Source organism: Limanda limanda, chromosome 3 (genome assembly GCF_963576545.1).
Source record: "Limanda limanda chromosome 3, fLimLim1.1, whole genome shotgun sequence".
Taxonomy (NCBI): domain Eukaryota; kingdom Metazoa; phylum Chordata; class Actinopteri; order Pleuronectiformes; family Pleuronectidae; genus Limanda; species Limanda limanda.
Window position 1 is genome coordinate 33,599,215 of NC_083638.1, and position 21,501 is coordinate 33,620,715.

General features: G+C 40.4%; 1 protein-coding gene across 1 annotated transcript; it reads left to right on the top strand.

Moving 5' to 3' along the window:
- The first annotated feature begins 1,161 nt into the window (after positions 1 to 1,161).
- Positions 1,162 to 7,356, top strand: LOC132998592 (cytochrome b-c1 complex subunit Rieske, mitochondrial). The gene is made up of 2 exons (XM_061068314.1): positions 1,162 to 1,423; positions 6,148 to 7,356. Exons 1-2 carry the CDS (start codon positions 1,213 to 1,215, stop codon positions 6,756 to 6,758), a joined length of 822 nt encoding a protein of 273 aa, XP_060924297.1. The 5' UTR covers positions 1,162 to 1,212; the 3' UTR covers positions 6,759 to 7,356.
- The last annotated feature ends 14,145 nt before the right edge of the window (positions 7,357 to 21,501 follow it).

The window sequence follows — 21,501 nt, forward strand, 5'->3', positions numbered from 1 at the left end:
ATACTATGCTGAGATCCAAATCCATAGACACCTGACACTCCAGACTTAATGCCTAGAGGGACGATCTACACGTAGATATCACTGAGGATGAGTGGGAAAATACTTGCTTAAAAGCACAAACGCAGACAATTAACACTGCATTGAAACTGTTACAGTATAAATGGCTGTTCAGGACATATGTCACGCCTGTGAAACTCAATAAGTTTAACCCTGACATTCCTGATAATTGTCCTAAATGCAATGTTTATGTTGGCACACTGTTGCACTGTATGTGGGAATGCCCAAAAATTCAGTTGTTTTGGAAGAATACAGTTAACCTGGTCTCACGTATAGCTGCCATAGAGGTCCCTCTTGAGGCAAAGTTCTGTATATTAGCTATCTATCCTAATCATTTTGTACCAAGCTGAAAGACAGCACCTTTGATTAACCTGTGTATGCTTCAAGCCAGGAGAGTGATCGCTTTGAGATGGAAGAGTATGGACAGTCCTACAACTGCAATGTGGCTAAGGGAAATGGCTTCTTGCCTTGCCTTGGAGAAATTAACATATGTCGTCAGAGGGAAAAACGGTAAATTCAAGGAAATATGGGACACCTTCATGCAATTTTTGGAAAGCGACCAAGTGGAAATTAATGAGTGAAACAGAATAAAATAGCAGCACCTAATAGGATGAATATTAATTGTAACTAACTAATATTATGAATAAGAGCACGTTATTTTATCTAGGCTTTTGATTTGATTGATTGGAATTTAATTCAATTTATTTGTATTTGTATAATTATGTCTTTATTTACTTCCATTTATTCTTGTATTTTTATATATGTATTTTTTTTATAATTTTATTAATCTTATTTAAGTTATTTAATTTCTGCCTCTTTTTCTTTACCCTGAGGGATTGATTGTGGGTTGGGGGTGTTCATAAACATTTGTATGTTTATAAATGTTTGAATGTATGTTTCTGATATGTAAAACTCAATAAATATATTGTTAAAAAAAAAAAAAGTTTATATATATATATTTTAAACTAAATAGAATAGATAATATAAATATAAGACATTCTGATCCCCACTCCATACCAGATGGGGGTGGTAGTGCAGCAAATCGTTGTTTGCCAACTGCCAATACAACCTCAAAGAAGAAGAAGAAGCAGACGAAGACGTCCTCTTCCGGTCAGACACACAAGGTCGTCACAGCAGCAACATCTACGCGCTAACATGATGTCCCTAGCTGCCCGGTCAGGGCCCTTTTCTCCTTATATGCAGGCCACTGCTTTTGCTGTCGCTGGTCCTTTAAAAGCCCTGGTCCCTGGGATTGTTTTGAAGGGAGAGAAAATCTTGTTTAACCCGAAGAAAAAGTTCCTGTGCCGCGAGACGCTGAACGGTCAAAGCCCAAAGACGGGCCCTGCGGTGATGGTTAGCATCAACGGTAAGTGTGTCGTTTGTAGCCGACTTTAACTGAGGAGGCTAAATCACCTCTGCTGCTGGCGGTCACTTCGGCCGTCTGTATTTGTGTAGTCAAACCAGCCATTCCTTCATCTGGAATGCGACCGTGTTCAAACCATGTTACTAGTCGAAGCGGCTTAGAGCAGATGTCAAGAGCGACTTTATCTGTCATTTCCCTCGCCCTCTATAGACGTGTTGCTGTATCAATTAACTGTCTGAAACTAAAACATGAAATATGTACGCTCCCCGAGCATAAACAACAACATTTCAATGAATTATGAGTTGGAACATGTATCCGAGTACGTCCGGTTTTCAAAGTAAAACGATAACTGGCGACTGACAAATGCATAATATGAAAATATGTTTGGATCACATTCTCTCGAAGTGAGAAATGCTGTCAGTATATCATAAATTGAAAACTTGCTAAACTTGGAATAGTTAATCAGATATGAGAGGGTGGCTTATTCACGTGAGCAAGTCACGGCATTGGCTGGTGTATCGCCCTCTCCGCAGGGGAAGGCACTAAGCAGATTTTTTGGTTACCGGGATAACTTTAGGGTTTAATTCAGAGTTATCAGTCCTCGTTCACTTAAATCAGATAAAGTAACTTGAGATGAAAGTAACTGAATGCAAGCACTGTTCACTGACATAGGGCTGCAACTAACGACTATTCTGATAGTCGATTAGTCACCGACTATTGAAACGATTAATCGATTAATTGGATTATGAAAGACACAAATTCTCAATTGCTCTTATTTAGCAAACAGCTTTCAAATTTAGCTTGAGGTTGTTCGAGGCATGTGATGACTGAAAATAAAGGCAATAAAGATTGATACTTCATTTCAAAAAAATGTCTTTTAATAAACTTTGTTGCGTATAAGGGTACTGTTGACACAAAAGCAAAGACAAATTAAGTTTTTGTCCATTTAAAAGCAAGGACAGGCAAAGTGCTAATAAAAAAATTTAAATTTAAATTCAAGTTTCCCTTTTTCCTGTCAACTAAGAACAGGCCAAGTGCTGCTACTAAAAATAAATTAAAAATCAAGCATCAATTTTTCCTGTTAACAAAAATGAGAGGGAAAGTAACAGCAATAAAAACATCAACAAACGAAACTTCTTCAGACTAAATAATTGTGATTTAAAAAAAGACGTTTGTCAGGCAATAGGATAACATAACGCCTTTAAACTCGATAATAATAAGTTTAAACCATATTTTTGTAATGGATGCTAGAATCCTGCGCGCAGGTATATACGTTTATATATAACATCTGACAGAGGCGAGTCCGCATCGTCTCCGTTACGATGTCACACGTGACTCCTCCTCCTCAAATGTGCGTGTCCTGCTTCCATGGAGAACAGGTCCGCCGTACAAATACTGCAGGTAGTTTTTTTTCGGGCTGCTAAGAGTGAAGTTCTCCCGAACTTTTTACTTTCTGGTGCGCGATGCTGCTGCAGCGGAGGCCCCTATTGGTTCGTGTTTTGACGCTATTGCACATGCGTGACTTTCAGAGATAGGAACGAAGCGAGATGGCTCACTCCTCAGCTGCTTTCATCAGCACCTCCGGTAAAACAACGTTTAGTTCAACTGCACGGCACAAAAAACACGTGCTATGACGTAACCAACGAATCACCGACGAGTAAATTCGTCGGCGACTATTCTTGTCATCGATTTTTGTCGACGACGTCGACTAATTGTTGCACCCCTACTGACTAATCAATTTCTTTGAAACCTGACAATCGTTCTTAGGGGATCCCACAGAGCCTTTGCACAGATTCTTACTGTCTCTTGGGAGAGCAAGGGTCTGCGACAAAATATTTTTTTTAGTCAATCAATCAATCAATCAAGTTTTATTTGTATAGCCCACATTCACAAATAACAATTCGTCTCATGGGGCTTTAACATTGTGTGACATCCTCTGTCCTTAACCCTCAACAAGAGTAAGGAAAAACTACTAAAAACCCTTTTCACATGTAAAAATATGTAGAAACCTCAGAGAGAGCCACATGTGAGGGATCCCTCTCTCAGGACGGACAGAAGTGCAATAGATGTCAGGTGTAAGAAAACATCATCAGGATTTTTAGCAGCATACATGAGGCTAAACATTTTTCAATACTATGTGTCAGGCAGTCCCGCTGCAATCACAGTCTCTGGCCAGCAGCCAGCAAGACCACGATCCAGCATCAGGATGGATCCACTATAATCCACAGTCATTGTCCACCGCCGCCAGTTAGAATCCATTATCAGCTGCCGCCTCGGTCGTGGTCCCTCATCATCCGATGCCAACGCGACAAAGGATCCTCCATTACAACGACGATCAGCTGGCACGATACAGAATCCACCGAACTGGATCCACCATTGCGACCTCCGACACGCGATCCACAATCATAATCCATGGTGCGGCCACAGCTGTGGCCCTGCATCCGCGGGCGCTAAGGCACAGAAACTCCGGGAAAAGGGGTCAAGTTAGTAACATGTACTGATCAGATAAGAATTATCTTGATGTGATAAATATGGAGAAAAGGAAGGAGAAGCAGGAAAGAGAAGCTCCGTGTGTCTTGTGTCATAAATTCCCTGTGCGTCTTAGCATCATCAGGGGTTTTTGCCATTTAATCAAATTTGGAACATCGCACAAATTAGCTCTAACTATAAGCTTTATAAAAAAGGAAGGTTTTGAGTCTACTTTTAAACGAACAGAGCGTGTCTGCCTCCCTAACTGAAAGTGAGAGATTATTCCACAGCAGTGGGGCTTGATGGCTAAAAGCTCTGGCTCCTACTCTACTTTTAGAGACTTTAGGGACAACAAGTAAACCTGAGTTCTGGGATCGGAGTGCTCTAGTAGGTTGATATGGAACTAACATCTCTTTAAGGTAAAGAGGTGCCATATCATTAAGGGCCTTGAAGGTGAGGAGGAGAATTTTAAATTCTATTCTAGATTTAACAGGAAGCCAGTGTAGCGATGCTAATACTGGAGAAATGTGCTCTCTTTTCTTAGTTCTCGTCAGGACACGTGCTGCGGCATTTTGGACCAGCTGCAGAGTCTTTAACGACTTGCTGCTGGAGCCTGATAATAATGAATTACAATAGTCCAGTCTCGATGTAACAAAGGCGTGGACTAGTTTTTCTGCATCTTTTTGCGAAAGGACATGTCTGATTTTTGAGATATTACGCAAGTGGAAAAACGCGGTCCTAGAAATTACTTTTAAGTGACTATTAAAGGACAAATCAGGATCGAAGATCACTCCCAAGTTCCTGACTGTGTCATTGGAAGCAAGGGCAATGTCATCTAGCGCAGCTATATCATTAGATAATGTATCTCTAAGGTGTTTAGGGCCGAGTATTATAACCTCTGTTTTATCTGAGTTTAATAAGAGAAAATTGCGGGTCATCCAGGTTTTTATGTCCTTGAGACATGCTCGAAGTTTAGTTAATTGATTACTTTGATCAGGTTTTATTGACAAATATAACTGGGTGTCATCCGCATAACAGTGAAAATTTACCGAGTGTGTCCTGATAATGTTTCCTAGTGGAAGCATATATAATGAGAATAAAATTGGGCCGAGCACAGACCCCTGTGGGACACCATGGTTAACTTTGGTGCGCACCGATGACTCATCATTGATTTGAACGAATTGGGAGCGATCAGCAAAATAAGATTTAAACCAGTTTAAGGCCGTTCCTTTAATGTTAATTAACTGTTTTAGTCTCTCTAATAAAATTTGATGGTCAATTCTGTCGAATGCTGCACTGAGATCTAACAGAACGAGGACAGACACAAGTCCCTGATCTGAAGCTATTAGAAGGTCATTAGTGACTTTTGCCAGGGCTGTCTCTGTGCTATGATTGGTTCTAAACCCAGACTGAAAGTCTTCATATATATTATTTTCCTGGAGAAACTCACACAGCTGATTGGCTACAACTTTTTCTAAGATTTTAGATAGGAAGGGGAGATTAGATATTGGCCTGTAATTTGCTAAAACCTCTGGGTCTAGGGTGGGTTTTTTGAGTAGGGGTTTGATTACAGCTATTTTAAAAGACTGTGGTACATAACCTGATGATAATGACAGATTGATTGTGTTAAGTAACAAATTATCTATTAGGGGCAGAATTTCTTTAAGTAATTTAGTTGGAATCGGATCTAAAATACAGGTTGTTGGTTTAGAACCTGAGACTATTTTGGTAAACTGATCACGGGTGATCAGAGAGAAGCTGTCTAAATAATGGGAAGGATTCTCAGCCGTTTCTGAGATCTCTATTGTTGGGAGGGTATTAGTCTGGATAATGTGTTTTTAATTACTTTTTTCTTGTATATAAAATGACTCCTTGTAAAATATGCATTTCTGCTTCTCTTGTCCATGTCAGCCATCGTTCATATGCAGTAAACCCTGCCCCTTTTATGGCCACACGCTAATGTCGAGAGTAGGAAAACCTAGGTTGACTTAAGTTGATAAACGGCATCTTGTGCCTGACTGCATTTGTTAGGTTGAGTTCAGATTACTGAAAGATATTATGGGTATGTTCAAATGGCTTCAAAATGCAGGCCGCAGCGTGCATCATAACATAGAGACAACTAATCGATTAAATTAATTGCGTATTTATTTGCGATTTAATATATAAATTTGTGTACATTCAAGGTGAATTTCAGGCTTTTAGGGCATTAACCTACATTGTTAACTCTTACTGATAACCCATTTTGTTTTTATCTGAAGGCTGTGCAGGAGTCAGGTTTGCCCACACAGACGTAAGGATACCTGATTTCTCAGACTACAGGCGTCCAGAGGTGATTGACCCCAACAGGTCATCCCAGGAGAGTGGTGAATCTAGAAGAGTATTCTCCTACCTGGTTACTGGGGCCTCAACAGTGGTGGGTGTCTATGCCGCCAAGACAGTGGTGACTCAGTTTGTTTCTTCAATGAGTGCCTCGGCTGATGTCCTGGCCCTATCCAAGATCGAAATCAAGTTGAGCGATATCCCAGAAGGCAAGAACATGACCTTCAAGTGGAGAGGCAAGCCGCTATTCGTCCGTCACCGCACCGAGAAGGAGGTCGCCACAGAAGCTGCTGTGAACATTGCAGAGCTTCGAGACCCTCAGTACGACAAGGACCGGGTCATCAACCCCAGCTGGATTATCGTCCTCGGGGTGTGCACACATTTGGGCTGCGTGCCAATTGCCAATGCCGGAGAGTACGGAGGTTACTACTGCCCCTGTCACGGCTCGCACTACGATGCTTCAGGCCGAATCAGAAAGGGTCCTGCACCCCTCAACCTAGAAGTCCCCTACTATGAGTTCCCAGATGAAGACACGGTGGTGGTGGGATAGACGAGTGCGTCAGACTGAAATCACATAGTACAACAGTTTTTGCTCTGGCTGTAACACAGCTTATATTAATCTGATAAAGGAAATGTTGAGGTGTATTTGTACTCTGTTTGTCTTACTGCTTTTGCTAGCAAAATAAACTGTTGACAGCAGCTTCCTAGAGGAAATAACACTGATGACTCAAAAACCTTATGACCGACATGGGCTCTCTGACCAGTCTTCAGCTTGTAGTGAAACATTTCTCCCATGCCCAGCAGTTTGTGATCGGGAGCACTCCAGCTGTCTCATTGCTTCTGAGAATTTACCACCAATTAATTTGCCCATCTCTCCTGCATCAAACACACAGACTAGGAGAACTATTAACCTGACATACATCATATTCAAGATGTTGACTTGTGGTATTGTTATCAGATAATCTATACCACCTGTTAACAGTCTTAATGTTGTAGCTCATCAGTGTATAACTGTGTCCCAATTTTTCCAAAGATGACAGTCTATTTCTGTTGACAGTCCTGATATATTTAATGTCATGCAACAGCTTCACATAATGAAAGGAGCAATCGGGTATTCAGGTGCTATGGCAATAAAAATTTAAATTTTATTTGACAGCCTGCTGTCAGTGTTGGGCCTTTCTTTGATTTAAATGATGATACAGTTGTAATTGGTGAAATATGAGTGCAGTATACATACAGCAGCTGTATTTCTTGTGCTGCAAAAGTTTTCAGAGTGAAAAGTTTGTCTTCCAGACAGGTCAAGTGTCAGTGAGCTTTTAACTTTCACAATGTCTGCTGGATGCTGCATGCAGGGTGGGATCTTATCTTTGAGGAGTTGAATATGCAACCTGACTTGGCTGCAGGCACTGCTCATGCTACCCCTAGTGACAAGGACACTAGCAGAACACAAAACTAGAGAAGGGTAAGGAGAGAGCAATTGTCTGTGGCCATGGACGCTAACAGAGTTACATGAGCAATTGTCACCCCCATGTCTGAAGATGTATTCCACAGCGTCCCGATATACATTCCTCTAATCCATTCTAACAGTACATCCATGAATGGCTAGAACAGTCACTCTACGTTACATGTAGTAATTCACATCTTATTGGATAGTTAAGCGTAAAGTATGCATAACTAAATCACAGTGTGTCCTTGCATCTTGCCAATGGTGAAATACGCACAAGAATTAGTGTGAGAGTTGAAGTTGGTGCCTCTCTGTCTGGGGCATCCGAGTTAGATATGAAAGTCCCTTAATGTAGACACAACAATGCACTGTTGGTTGGCTCTTTATCTTTAACCTAACCTAGGGTACTGATGGAGAGTATCTATGAAATTTGGACATCCAGGTTTTTCTGACTGTGCCTCCCATCTAAATTTGTCATCTGAATTATATCCCTCTTAAATGTTATGTAATATGCTACCAGTGTCTGTCTGCCTCTCTTGCTAACTGTTCACCTTATCAGCTTTAGACTTGCATGTTTATTCTTCATGACTTGAGGAAGTGCAGTATTGAATTTGGTGCGGTTTGGATGCAATACGTTCAAATCAATACAACCTTGCATTACAGGCAAACAACACAATAAAGTCAGTTGGGGCAGGGCTATGTGCCTTATCATTCAAGTCTTTTTCAATCTCCTCAGAAAAATTACAACAGGGGCTTTTCAGCAAAAAATACATGCAATATATGAAAAAAGAATACCAGTGGTTTATCAGTAAATTATATACAAACCAAACCTGGAAACAGTAAAGCAAATGTAGCTTAATTTTATACAAGCAAATTCCTTGTATGTGTGAACGTACTTGGCAATAAAAAAATACTTCTGATAAAATAAATAAAATAATCTATGGAAAAAACCCAGAGTTAAATTAATCAAATAATTAAATTAACGCAAGTCACTATGACAGTTTTAGAAAGACAACTGCAACCAGCATTTGCTAAGTTATATAAATAAGACACATTTGGCACTTAGACCCCTCAGGATGTCATTATGGTTGAAAGGGGACAGGGTTGCTTAGTATATGAACTACGTGATTGGCTGATTGAGATCATGGTCGAATGTGTCACGGAGTACCGTAACCATCGAAGAGTCAGCTGATAAGAAGAGGCAAGGAGAGTGACAGAATTGTCAATGATTGAGAGACAGAAAAAAAGTCTTCCTGAGATTCATAAAGTTTTGGATGTAGCCAATAACTTGTGTTTGGATGTACGAAAATGTGTGGACAATAACTTTCCTACAAAAAAAAATGTCTACATGCAGTGAATTGTTTTAATTAGAAAATTAAGAATTACTATTCAATTTAGTTTTACACATTATGATAAAAATTATTCACTGACAAGGTAAACAACAAATGTTAACCATTGAAAACATGTATCTGGAGGAAGATATTAAGAATATATGTTACTGCAGGTAGCACCATTACATTGTATTCCCTTTATAAAACATGATATGGAGAATCTTACAACTAATTACTGTTCCAGGGGTTTTCCAAGATGGCGCTGTGAAAGGTTTTGCCTTCTAGAGCAGCATTCAAAGAGAAGTTAAACTTGTGAAAACAGCCCATGTACGGTTAAAAATAAACTGCATATAGTATATTCTCTAGTTTTTATTGCAAATCATTTTGTTGAACTTTTGGAAGTAGTTCCAGTGAGCTATGTCGACTTCTGGTACAAAGAGGAAAAATACGGTGAGGGAACCCTATCCCTAACCCTAACCCATCCTACCTGCGAGACAACAGCCTGTGCTTCGTGGAGGATCTCTGTAAAGCCGACAAAGAAACCAGATTTAAGCTACGGACGCTGGTGGATAAAGCATGTAAGACTGGGAATGCCTACTTTGTAGGTGGGTGAGCATTTTGATAAAAAAAAGAAATTCCTCTTCCAATCTGATTCAAGGAACTTTACAAGAGAAGAAACATTTAAACTTTTGCACATTAAGCTACATTTGAATCTATACGTTTTGTTAAGAGTTCAAGGCTTGTGCACTATACGGGTCAGTATTTGCACTTTTTGAATATCAATATAAGCTGTTCTCAGCATCTCACTGGGAAGATTGTTCACTTTGTTGATTCAACCTTGTCTTTAGATATAATTTCTCATCGCCAGGGGTTTAAGGCACAACTTGAAGGGCAAAGCTTTATTTTAATTTCTTAAACAATGTAAAACAGATTTATGTTTTCTACAGGAAACACATACTGTGACTAATGACGTACAGTTTTGGAGATCTGCATGCATCACAGCGTTCTGCTGTGGTTAGTACACTTAAAAACAATCTAACAGGAGGGTTATTGCATACTGACTATGATAAGAATGGTGATTATACCTGCCAGGTTTTCGAGATTCAGAACACTAACCTCATAATTGTTAAATTTATGGATATAACTCTTTACCTGACAATAATCATTTGTTTAATGAAGTGGAAAACAGAATTATCCATTGGATAACTAAATTTCCAAAAGCTTATATACTTATATGTGGTGATTTCAATACTGCCTTGGACAATACAATCGATCAATGGCCACCTGGATCCCAAAATAATATCAACTCAAATCTCAAATTATTAATGCAGAGGCTTGACTTAATTGATGCCTGGAGAGCTAAAAATCCTGATGAGAGATCTTTCATCATTAAAGAAATAATACAAATCTCCTGCAATGAGGCTTAGCCTGAAAGAGCATAAAGTAGTAAATGGGAACTCCTTAAATTCGAGATAACATATTTATTAGAAAATATTGCAGCGATATGACTAAGAAAAAAAGATCTGAGGAGGAAAAGGTGCACCATTACTGCATTATCAGCTCTGCAGACAGAGAAATCTGTGAGCATCCAATTTATCTTAAGGAAGTAGTGGAATCAATCAATAGCTCATAGATAACAAGTCTCCTGGAGTAGATGGTATTCCATCTGAGTTCTATAAATCCTTTTCCAAAGAGCTGGCACCCTTCTTACTAGACGTTTTTCGTGAAAGTATTGATAAAGGTGTTCTGCCTTCAACTTTAACACAAGGCCTTATATCCCTTATACCTAAACCAAACAAAGATTTGCTACTCATTGATAATTGGTGCCCAATAAGCCTTCTAAAAAATGACTATAACATTTTAGCTTTCATTTTTTCTAAACATTTAAAACATGTTTTGGATGACATCATTGACAAAACACAGTCCAGGTTCATGAGGAGAGGCACATATCAAATAATATTCCGTTCATACTTGACATATTGGATAACCCAGAGTGAATAAGTAATGAAAGTTTCGTCCTGGACTTTTACAAAGCCTTTGACTCGATTGAATTCAAGACACTTTGTACTTCGCCAAGATTTGACTTAAAAGACCTCTTAACAATTTGCCATTGTCTTTGATGCCATTCCAACAGGTGGTTACTACACTCTACAGGGGTTATTATTTTCCTCTTTCTGCTGTAACAACTGTAAGAGACCCAGCTGACACACCTATAGGTAAGCTATGTTTTACAGATAAAAGTAACAAGAAAATCCGGAGCCTATTCCAAAGTGATTGTATTTCGGTCTCCTATGTAATTGCGTTTTGGGATAATGTTGTTAAGGACATTTGCTGGGTCAAAGCATGGTCTCTTCCTTACAGGTACCTTCTAAGTTACTGCAAAAGTTTAACTACTGATTTAGCAGTAATGGAACGGATATGCAGCCGGATCTCATGCTCAGACACATTACTGTAAGCAAGTAATTACTTCCTGACTTTGGGCGTGGTAAGGGACCAACACAATCGATTTTTTAAATGCTCAAATGCCTGAGAAATTGCAGGAATGGGGAAGAGAGGAGCCGGCTTAATAGTCTGGTACGGTTTACCAGTCATTTGACAAGTGTGACATGTTTTAATACCCCCACCAGGGGGTCCAGCTCAGCCCGCCGGATGACTTTGCTCAGTGTGAAAATTACAGAAAGATATAAATTGCATTTCTATAAAAGTAGCTGCTATTCCTAATCAGTCCACTGGGGGTCGCACTGTATCAGTAAGAGCATGCCATATGCTGTAAAACAAGTAAAGAGTAAGAGTAGCGATTTACACTGAGAACCAGAACTAAACAGCAGATGGCATCAACCCGCCTTTTTTAATGTGTCCGGTCTTTTGCTGTCAAAAGCGTGACACCCTCAGCCCTAAAGAGAAAAGTGGACACAGAGTTCAGAATTTTCCAAGAAAAATGGAACACATCCTATGGTAACTGGACAACCTGTGCATTTGTTGTGTTCGCAGCAAGTTTCTGTGCTCAAAGAATATTATATTCCGCGCCACTATGATACTCACAATGGCCAAAAATACGACCGCTTGCTAGGACAACTGAGAAAAGAGCTAAATGACCTGCTAGCAAGTCTTAAGAAACAACAGTCCGTTTTTACCCAGAGCTGAGAGATAAGTGATGCAGCAGTGAAAGCTAGCTACCTTATTGCCAATGAAATAGCTATTTGGTTGGCATTAAGGCTGCAGAAATCGTGTGCCCCGAGAAGCGACAGGCTTTTGCCAACATAAGCCTAGCGAGGAATACTGTGACGGATAGAATTTCCGATCTTTCAGCAGATTTGGAAAGCCAAAAGAAGCATAAAGTCAAGTCATTTGTAGCATTTTCAGTCGCAATCGATGACAGCACTGACATTACAGATGTTGCTCAACAGGCCATATTTATTTGTGGTGTTGATGAGACTTTGGCGGTCACTGAGGAGTTCCTTGAGTTGGTACCTATGACAGACACCACTACAGCAAATTACATTTTTAACACCCTCGTTGAAACACTGAAACCGGGTCGGAGTGGACTGGACCCGTGCTGTCAGTGTGGCTACAGACGGCACCCCATTAATGATCGGGAGAAAAACAGGCGTTGTGACGAAATTCTGGGAGAAAGTACAAGCTTCAAATGGAAGACAAAGTTTTGGGACATTTCACTGTATTTTGCATCAATCAATCAAGTTTTATTTGTATAGCCCACATTCACAAATAACAATTCGTCTCATGGGGCTTTAACATTGTGTGACATCCTCTGTCCTTAACCCTCAACAAGAGTAAGGAAAAACTACTAAAAACCCTTTTCACAGGTAAAAATATGTAGAAACCTCAGAGAGAGCCACATGTGAGGGATCCCTCTCTCAGGACGGACAGAAGTGCAATAGATGTCAGGTGTAAGAAAACATCATCAGGATTTTTAGCAGCATCCATGAGGCTAAACATTTTTCAATATTTTTTCAATACTATGTGTCAGGCAGTCCCGCTGCAATCACAGTCTCTGGCCAGCAGTCAGCAAGACCACGATCCAGCATCAGGATGAGATCCACTATAATCCACAGTCATTGTCCACTGCCGCCAGTTAGAATCCATTATCAGCTGCCGCCTCGTTCGTGGTCCCTCATCATCCGATGCCAACGCGACAAAGGATCCTCCATTACAACGACGATCAGCTGGCACGATACAGAATCCACCGAACTGGATCCACCATTGCGACCTCCGACACGCGATCCACAATCATAATCCATGCATCAGGAGGCATTGTGTTGCAAGTCGTTAAAAATGGATCACGTCATGAAAGTGGTTGTTCAAACTGTTAACTTCATCCGAGCCAGAGGTCTGAATCAGCCTCCTCAGTGATATTGGACAGTTCATTGAGAAAAAGGGCAAAGCAGTAGCCTGGCTGCCAGATGAACTTAGCCCCGCCCACAACATTTGAGGTCGGGAAGTTCGGTCTGGCATTGGGGAGAAACTATGGCCGAACAGAAACTTATCGGACCAATCAAATTGTCAGGGCGGGCTTTATACGATGATGGACAGATGATCAACAGTAACATAATCAACCACGTCACCAAAGAGCGCTTGGGTTAGCACTGTGTGCGCCGATGCCAGCTGTTAGCATCGGTTCTGCGCCTCCTCAGGAACTGACCAGGCAGTATACTTGGTTAGAAGGAGAGAGAGAGAAAAAGAGAGCATGTATCTTGCAAGTAGGGATGGGCATAATTAATCGACGATCGATTAATTGATCATTAAGAATTAGTCTTTCATCGATAAAACTATTGCATGTTCGCTATGTGGCAGGAGGTCGTTATATCCGAGGTGCCCTGAACGCAGCACAGCGAGGCTGGTAGATGACTCTTGAATCGCAGTTTGTCTGTGAAAAAAAATGTTGCTCAGTCTGTACATTAGTCGCCAACCTCTGAGCTGCAGCCACCCGTTCTTGCGTTGACTGCTTGCTGGCGTAGTTAGCATGCTTCGTAGCAAAGTGACGGCTGATGTTGTACTCCATGAAAACTTCGATTGAACTTCAGTGAAAAAGTATTTTGTTGTCGACTCCGTGTTAAACACTCGGCACTCATTGTCCACTCTTCGTTTCCTTTCCTAATTTTACAGAAGGGCTCACAGGGCAAAGGGAAAAAGTGAAGGGAGATCATGTGCCTTTTCAAGCCCTATACACCACACTCCCGGGCAAATTTAATTTAGCTGACGCTTTTATCCAAAGCGACTTACAATAAGTGCATTCAACCCCGAGGGTTCAAACCCAGAACAACAAGAATCAAGAAAGTATGATTTCTTCAAAAATAAAGCAAAACTACAAAGTGCTATAAGTACGTGCCATTTAAGTGCGGGCCGTACTTTGCCCATTTCTGGGCTAGCTGCTCTATCAGCGGGGCTTAGGAGTACAGCAGCGCATATTTTCAAATGTAACCATTGAACGGATTCTGTTTAACTGCCATAAGAGTTGTTCATCTTGTAATACAGATCTCAATGAGGAAACACGCTGTGTTGTTTTTTCTTTTTACCGTGTTATCGAAATTGGCATCGAGAATCGTGTTATTTTACTGGTATTTGCACAGACTACTGAATTTTTGGTATTGTGACACCCCTACTTACAAATGGTAAGAGAAAGTCTTGACTGTCTGACTTAGTAAATAACTCACAATGTCGCTTGACATACGTCACATACTACGTTGCTCTGATTGGTTGTAGGTCTATCCAACTGAGCGAAGAGGCATTTCTTTTCCTGGTTCGGTTAAAACACGCCCCATAATCACAGCCCAATGGAGCAGTATCAGACTCATATTCTGACTAGAATTATGAGTATGACAACGTCAGGCTAGCAAAGCAGTGCATGAATTAAAAAAACCAGAATGGCTGCAGGACCTTGCATTTATGGTGGATGTTACAGAGCACTTGAATAACATGAACAAGATGCTGCAAGGCCGTAAGAAAGTTTTCACACAATATTATTTAAGTTGAAGTTAACTTTGTGGAAGACATCTGTTAAGTGGTGCTGCTGCTCATTTCCCTTATCTAAGAAATGTGCAAATGACCGGGGTTACTGCTGACATGAGTCGCTACAAAGACAAAATAACAGAGTTGCTGCAGGAGTTTGAGCAGCGGTTTCAGGTCTTTGGTGAGCTTGAGACCGAGTTTGCAGTTTTTTCGCTCGCCATTACAGTTAAGGCTGCGGATCTGCCCATCGACATACAGCTTGAGATAATTGACTTACAAAGTGATCAGGATTTAAAGGAAAATTTGTCTCGTTGGACTTTTTATCGATATCTTTTGCCAGGATACCCCAATTTGACAGCCCTGGCAGCAAAAGTGTTGCGCATGTTTGGGACCACCTACCTGTGTGAACAAGTGTTCTCTGTAATGAACATCACAAAAACAAAGCTTCGCTCAAGACTCACACACAAGCACTTGAATGATATTCTTAAATTGGCTGCTACTCAGGATTTTAAGCCTGATTGATGCACTTGTGAGGGTTAAAGATGCCAAGTTTCAGGAGAAAATAAATCGGTGAGTCGACCTACTGCATGTAAGATAAGGCTTCAGACACTTTTGTATCCTGAAGAAAACAGTTCTGTGAAAATGAAAACCTACTGTTATACTGTAATGTACTGTAATTTTTTTAATCAATCCAGTAATTGCTTCAAAAACTGCGTAAATGCGTAGAAGCGCTCATTGCCAGAAGCAGCAGGGCTCACTGCTCGCTTTGTGACACATTTGACGTCAATTGCGTCACAAAGCGAGGGAATCTGCAGAGGAGAGCCCAGGCAGATAAACAGTGGGCTGAGGTCGGACTTTTTGTTCTTTTATGTTTCTTGTTTATTGTAGAAAGACCTTAAAATAGGGTTTATCCTCCAAAACCTTCACGAATGATTTAAACATAGAGAAATATTGTCGCTATGTATGCGTTATTATGCTATGATTTTACAGGTCTGGCCCATTTGAGATCAAAGTGGGCAGTATATGGCCCCTTAACTAAAATGAGTTTGCCACCCATGGTCTAGTGTGTTTGTGCCTAGCTTTCCAGCGTGATCCCTTGATTTTTTGTTCTGCCTTATCTCTGCTCTGACGTGCCTTCTGGACCCTGGATTCCCGTTTGCCTGCTTCCTGTCTGATTTGTTCGCTACCTGACTGTCTGCCCTGCCTGACCCCTGCTCTGTCATGCCTTCTGGACCCTGGATTCCCTTTTGCCTGCTCCCTATCGGATTTGTTTGCTACCTGACTTTTAATCCCCGGATCGTTCAAATAATACAAAATAAACCAGAACTCTTGTTATTCCCTACACCTGCTCAACTGTCGTGCTTTTGGGTTCACGTCTGTCATTTTGCTCACCCTGACAATTAATCAGAACTATCACACTGTTGCATTCAAGAGTGAATTTAAACCCTATTTGGCCTATTAATACATATTGAAAATAAGCAGATAAAGATGACATCAAGTGAAACAAGGTTTTTACTTAAAGGCAACATACCACATACAGGATTTAACAACACAGTTTACATACAGTACATGTTCCATTTAACAATTAATATTTTATCAATCTTTTTATTTATCTATTATCTAATTCAAGACCCGTATGATCTGAGCATATTGTTCTTACGCGTTCAGCAAACCAATCGGGCTGCCTCATTGTTTGGCTTATTTGCATAATTTCCCATCATGCAACCGAAAGGTGATATAACCATCACATGGATAGATGTGACAAAGAAGAGCGCTTCCTGCCTCCTGTGAAAGCAGCTGTGCAATGTTGTCAGGCCCCCGGAATTGCCAGCGCACTCTCTCTCATCAAATACTCTTTTCTGAGTGTCCTGACAATGGGACAAGTTCCTAAGCAGAAGCATCCTTAGTGACATCTAGTGGTGAAGTTGCATGTTGTAGCTGAATACCCTCCTTTCATCCTCCCCTTCCAAACATGAAAGAGAACCTGTGGTAGCCTTCAGTTGACATTAAAACTCAAAAGGTGCTTATTTTTTCCAGTTTGGGCTACTGTAAAACACATGGCGGCCTCCATAGAGCCCCTCTGATGAAATGTATAATCTTTAAATAAAAAGGGCCCTTTCTATGGTAAAGAAAACAATAACTGATACCATTTAGATGAAACGCTTGTGAAAACATCAGTTGGATTATTTTTTATTTATTTTCTGTGAATAGATCCCATTCACCTAAGTCGTACACAGTTTTAATGACAATGTTGGAAAACACTTGAAATGGTGAAATTAAGCAAAATTTGCAAAAATGGTTAACATGTTGAGTTACTTAATCACTGAGTCAGTCATAATGAACACATGTCACAACTTCAGTCAGCTCATAACATTTTTATTTTCTGTTATCTTATTTTTCATGTACTAATTCTCATGTCATTTCAGAATTCAGCCACTCCCTCCTGCTCTGCATCACCTCTTCCCACGGATCCCGTTACCTGCCCCACCCCCAGACGCACCTGCACTCTTAACCCGGATTTTATTTGAACTAAACATGTTTAGTGGTCATTACTTATAATATCGAGTTTCGTGAAAACAGTATGTCAGTACTTAATCAAATGAGTTGTTTGCACTATTCACCTGTAACATACAGTGTTACTAATGATGTTAAGCAGAGGTGACTTAGAATGTTGCTTTTCTGTAAGAAAGGGGAAGGGCCTATTTGAATTTCTGCTCGGTGTTAATATTCGACGGTGTCAACCCTGCGCGGGTTTGAAAGCCTAAACCAAATGGAACGGTACATATCATTTTCAGCGGCTTTCTGGGATATGTTACTACATAAAAAAAATGGTCCAGTAACCATACAAGCTATAGTTAACTTGTGTCAATGTGATTTTGTCGGCTCATAAATAGCTGCGGACCACACAGCCTAAGCGTTCATTTGAAAACCTTTTTTTTTTCTTCTTTTGTTTAAAGCAGCGTTTATTAATCCTACACCAAGTGGAATGGCGAGTGTTTAATTGAACAATCTGTGGATATCTCTGGGCACAGTGACCTAAAGGCTTTGTGTTAGTGAGGGGCATTATGATAGCACGTGCTTGTGGCTAACGCTAGCTATTTTCTGTTCATAACCATATCTAAGATTCACCCAAATGCACAGGAGGCAAACATGTGTCTAACTGCACAACTGACCTTTCGACTCTGAACCTGCCATAAGCACGATGATGGAACGCTGGCCTGCTCTATTCACAGAAGACCAGGTATGTTCACCCATTATCTTCTCACCACTACGTTGAATAGAGGGGTGGGAGAAGTGTTTGAGTCTACAAAACACTAAAAAGCAGCCAAAACCAATACAAGTGAAGTAACTTGTGACCACTTCTTCAGACGTAATAAAACGGCAGAAAAAACACAACATGCCTCCATTCTGCTTCCATCAGTGGTGTCATCTGAGTGTCACCAAGCCCTGACATTCATATTCGTCTCGAAACGGCGTCATTTACACCAAGTTTCTAGCCTAAATGTTCTCTGATATCCTCCTCTGGAGTCTGTTGTTCACCCTAGCACACTCCGCACAAGCCCTCGCCCTAGGCCGTGCAGTAGCATAGCTACTTCAGGTAGTGGACATTAAGGGCAAAAACTTGGTGTAAATGACGCCGTTTCGAGTTGAATTTGAATGTCGGGGCTTGGTGACACTCATGACTCCACACGAGCAGTATGGAGGCATGTTATGTTTTTCTGTTTTATTACATCTGAAGAAGTGGTCACAAGTTACTTCACTTGTATTATTTTGTCTGAAAGCTTGTAAAAATTTTAAATGATACATTTTTTAAATGTAACTTTGTCTGTATTTTTCAGATCTACATGGAGTACAGTAGGATAGTGGACAAGAACCTCAAAAAATAATTCTTTGAGGGCATCGATCGGCACAGTCCTCGTCTTGTTGAAATATTTCGATGTAACAGAGGGATCATTGGGCAGCAGTTGACTCAGCTATCACAAGAGACCAAGGTTGGTCCATACCCATCCTGTATTTGCATTGTATTCACAGCTTATGTCATTTTCCAAAAAAGTTGTACTTTATTGTGTAGTACAATCCAAATTGTGCCTGGTTATTTGGGTACTGCACATACAACCATTTTTTTTTTTTAAATTTCAAAATTTACAATTTAAAAAAAAACGCCCGCCGCCCTGTCACTGGTTAGTGAAAGCTCCCTCAGTGGCGAAATGTAAGGGGCTGGGCTGACAAACAAATCAAATACTGTTTCGTTCCTGATCCGCCAATCAAAAGAGGAGTGTTATCATTTGAACGTGAGTTGCATGTATGCTTCCGAGTATAAAAGTAACCGCAGGCATGGTCAGCGCTCACCCTCACTGAGACGACACCCTGCAGAGTTTGTGCGATTGCTCTTGAAAAAGTCTTTTTAAAGACTCACTCCTTCCTTAGTAATACCTTCCTGCACTTGCAGTAGGCCTACTCGTAGCCTAATCTAAGGAGTAATTTGCTCTTAGCCCCAAGAGCTAGCCTTTTAGCTAGCTAACTTCTTCCAACTGCGGCTAGCCCTTTTCTCCTTATCACCTACCTTTACATCTTCAATCATCCACCGTGTTGCAACAAATAAAACACCAGCACTTGAATACTATTCTGTGCTATCCCTGTCTACATTGTGTACTGTTTGTTTTGTTAGGGACCATTGCCTAGCACAACCTTATTCATTATTTGTAAGTCACTCACAGCCACACAAGTCGCTCACAGCCACACAAACAAACACACTCACAAGACCACGACGTTGCAATTAAAACTTTATTAACTTCACACACACTGTACTATGGACAAGTTTCTGATTCGTAAAAGTCAAGCAACCGATGCGCCAGTTGCAAAGAAGCCAAAGCTTCGCAAATATGACGAGAGCTATTTGCAGTTTGGTTTCACCGTCACTGGCACGACTGAGCAACGTCCTCAGTGTGTTTTGTGTGCCGAGGTGCTGGCAAATGACAGCATGAAGCAGTGCAAATTTAAAAGCACCTCGACACCAAACACTCTGACTTGAAAGAGAAGCCTGTGGACTTCTTTAAACGTAAACGTGATGGCCTCCAGCAACAACAAACCACCATCTCCAAGCACAGCACTGTCTCCAAGCAGTGTCTGGAGGCATCGTATGTAGTTGCTCATAGAATTGCTAAGCTTGGCAAACCCCATACAATTGCCGAAACACTGATTTTGCCGGCCGCGCAAAACATGTGTAGAATAATGATAGGAGAGAGTGCAGCTGCTAACCTCTGCGCAATACCTATTTCAAATGACACTCTGTCACGCCGTAATCAGAAATGTCTAGTGATAAAATAGTAATAATAATTGTCTGTATTGGCCTAACAATAACAATAGCCTAACCTTGACATATCAGGCCTATCAATAACAATATGCTATCTATCTATCTATCTATCTATCTATCTATCTATCTATCTATCTATCTATCTATCTATCTATCTATCTATCTATCTATCTATCTATCTATATATGGTGGTGTAGTTGAGGGTCGCCGCGGCGGGGGGGGGGGGGGGGGCAACTACCCCTAACAAGCTTTGGGGGGGCCCAGATTGCAAAAGTTCTAATAGAATGAAATTATGTTAACTAATGATTTCGATTTCAGATTACTAATGTAAACTCGAATACGTGGACTATATCAACTAAGGTTTTTATGTTAATAGAACTTAACTTGTTTAGTTTTTACCTTTTGTTTAAGCCAGGCAACTGCGGGTTTCCTTGAATATCAAGTAAAGACCACTTATTCGGGTTAAGAGTGTGCTTTCAATCAGTCATTAGTCACGTTAAGATGTTGAATTTCTCAATCACAGGGTTGCCCAGAATGCAGGAAAACGCATTATATAGTGAAATATAGCTACATTTAAAACAATGGTTAAGATGTGGAGTTTCCTAATCAGTGGGTTGCTCAGAATGCAGGAAAATGCTTGAAATGGTGAAATAAGTCAAGGTTCTAAGTAGAAACATAGAGAAAGTTAAATGGAAAGTCAGCTCCTTTTTTATTATGGCATTCACATGCAACCTGCTCCTATTACATGTTATAAAGAAATTGAAAGGTGACGAAGAATTTTCACTCTTGTTCATGTTGACCCTCTCTATCTGTATGTTAAGACTCATTTTACTAGAGAAATTTAAAGAAAATTAAAGGGATTCAGGTACTATTTTATTATGGCACTCATAAATCTCTCCTATTAAATAATATTTTAAAAATCCTTAAGAGATGATGAAGAATTTTACCATTACTCTTGTTCAGGATGACAAACACTGTCAAGTTTCAAATAATTTAGTGTGGAAACTTTGAGAAAATTAAAGGGATAGTCAGCTACTTTTTAATATAGCGCCTATAACTTCCTCCTATTCCATATCATTTAAACAATTGTTAAGAGGTGAAAAATCTCTTGTCCAGGATGATCTCCACTATCTGTATGTCCATTTTTTTGTATAAGAGAAATTATAACAAAACTAAAGGAAAAGTCGGCTTCTTTTTTTTGTTATGGCATCCATGTAGTTTCAGGGGTAAACAGTTT

Excerpts from the sequence above, each read along its gene's own strand:
- LOC132998592 (XM_061068314.1), top strand. The coding sequence starts at position 1,213 with ATGATGTCCCTAGCTGCCCGGTCAGGGCCCTTTTCTCCTTATATGCAG. Across the intron at positions 1,424-6,147 it reads GGTGATGGTTAGCATCAACG|GCTGTGCAGGAGTCAGGTTT; the intron begins GTAAGTGTGTCG and ends TTTTATCTGAAG.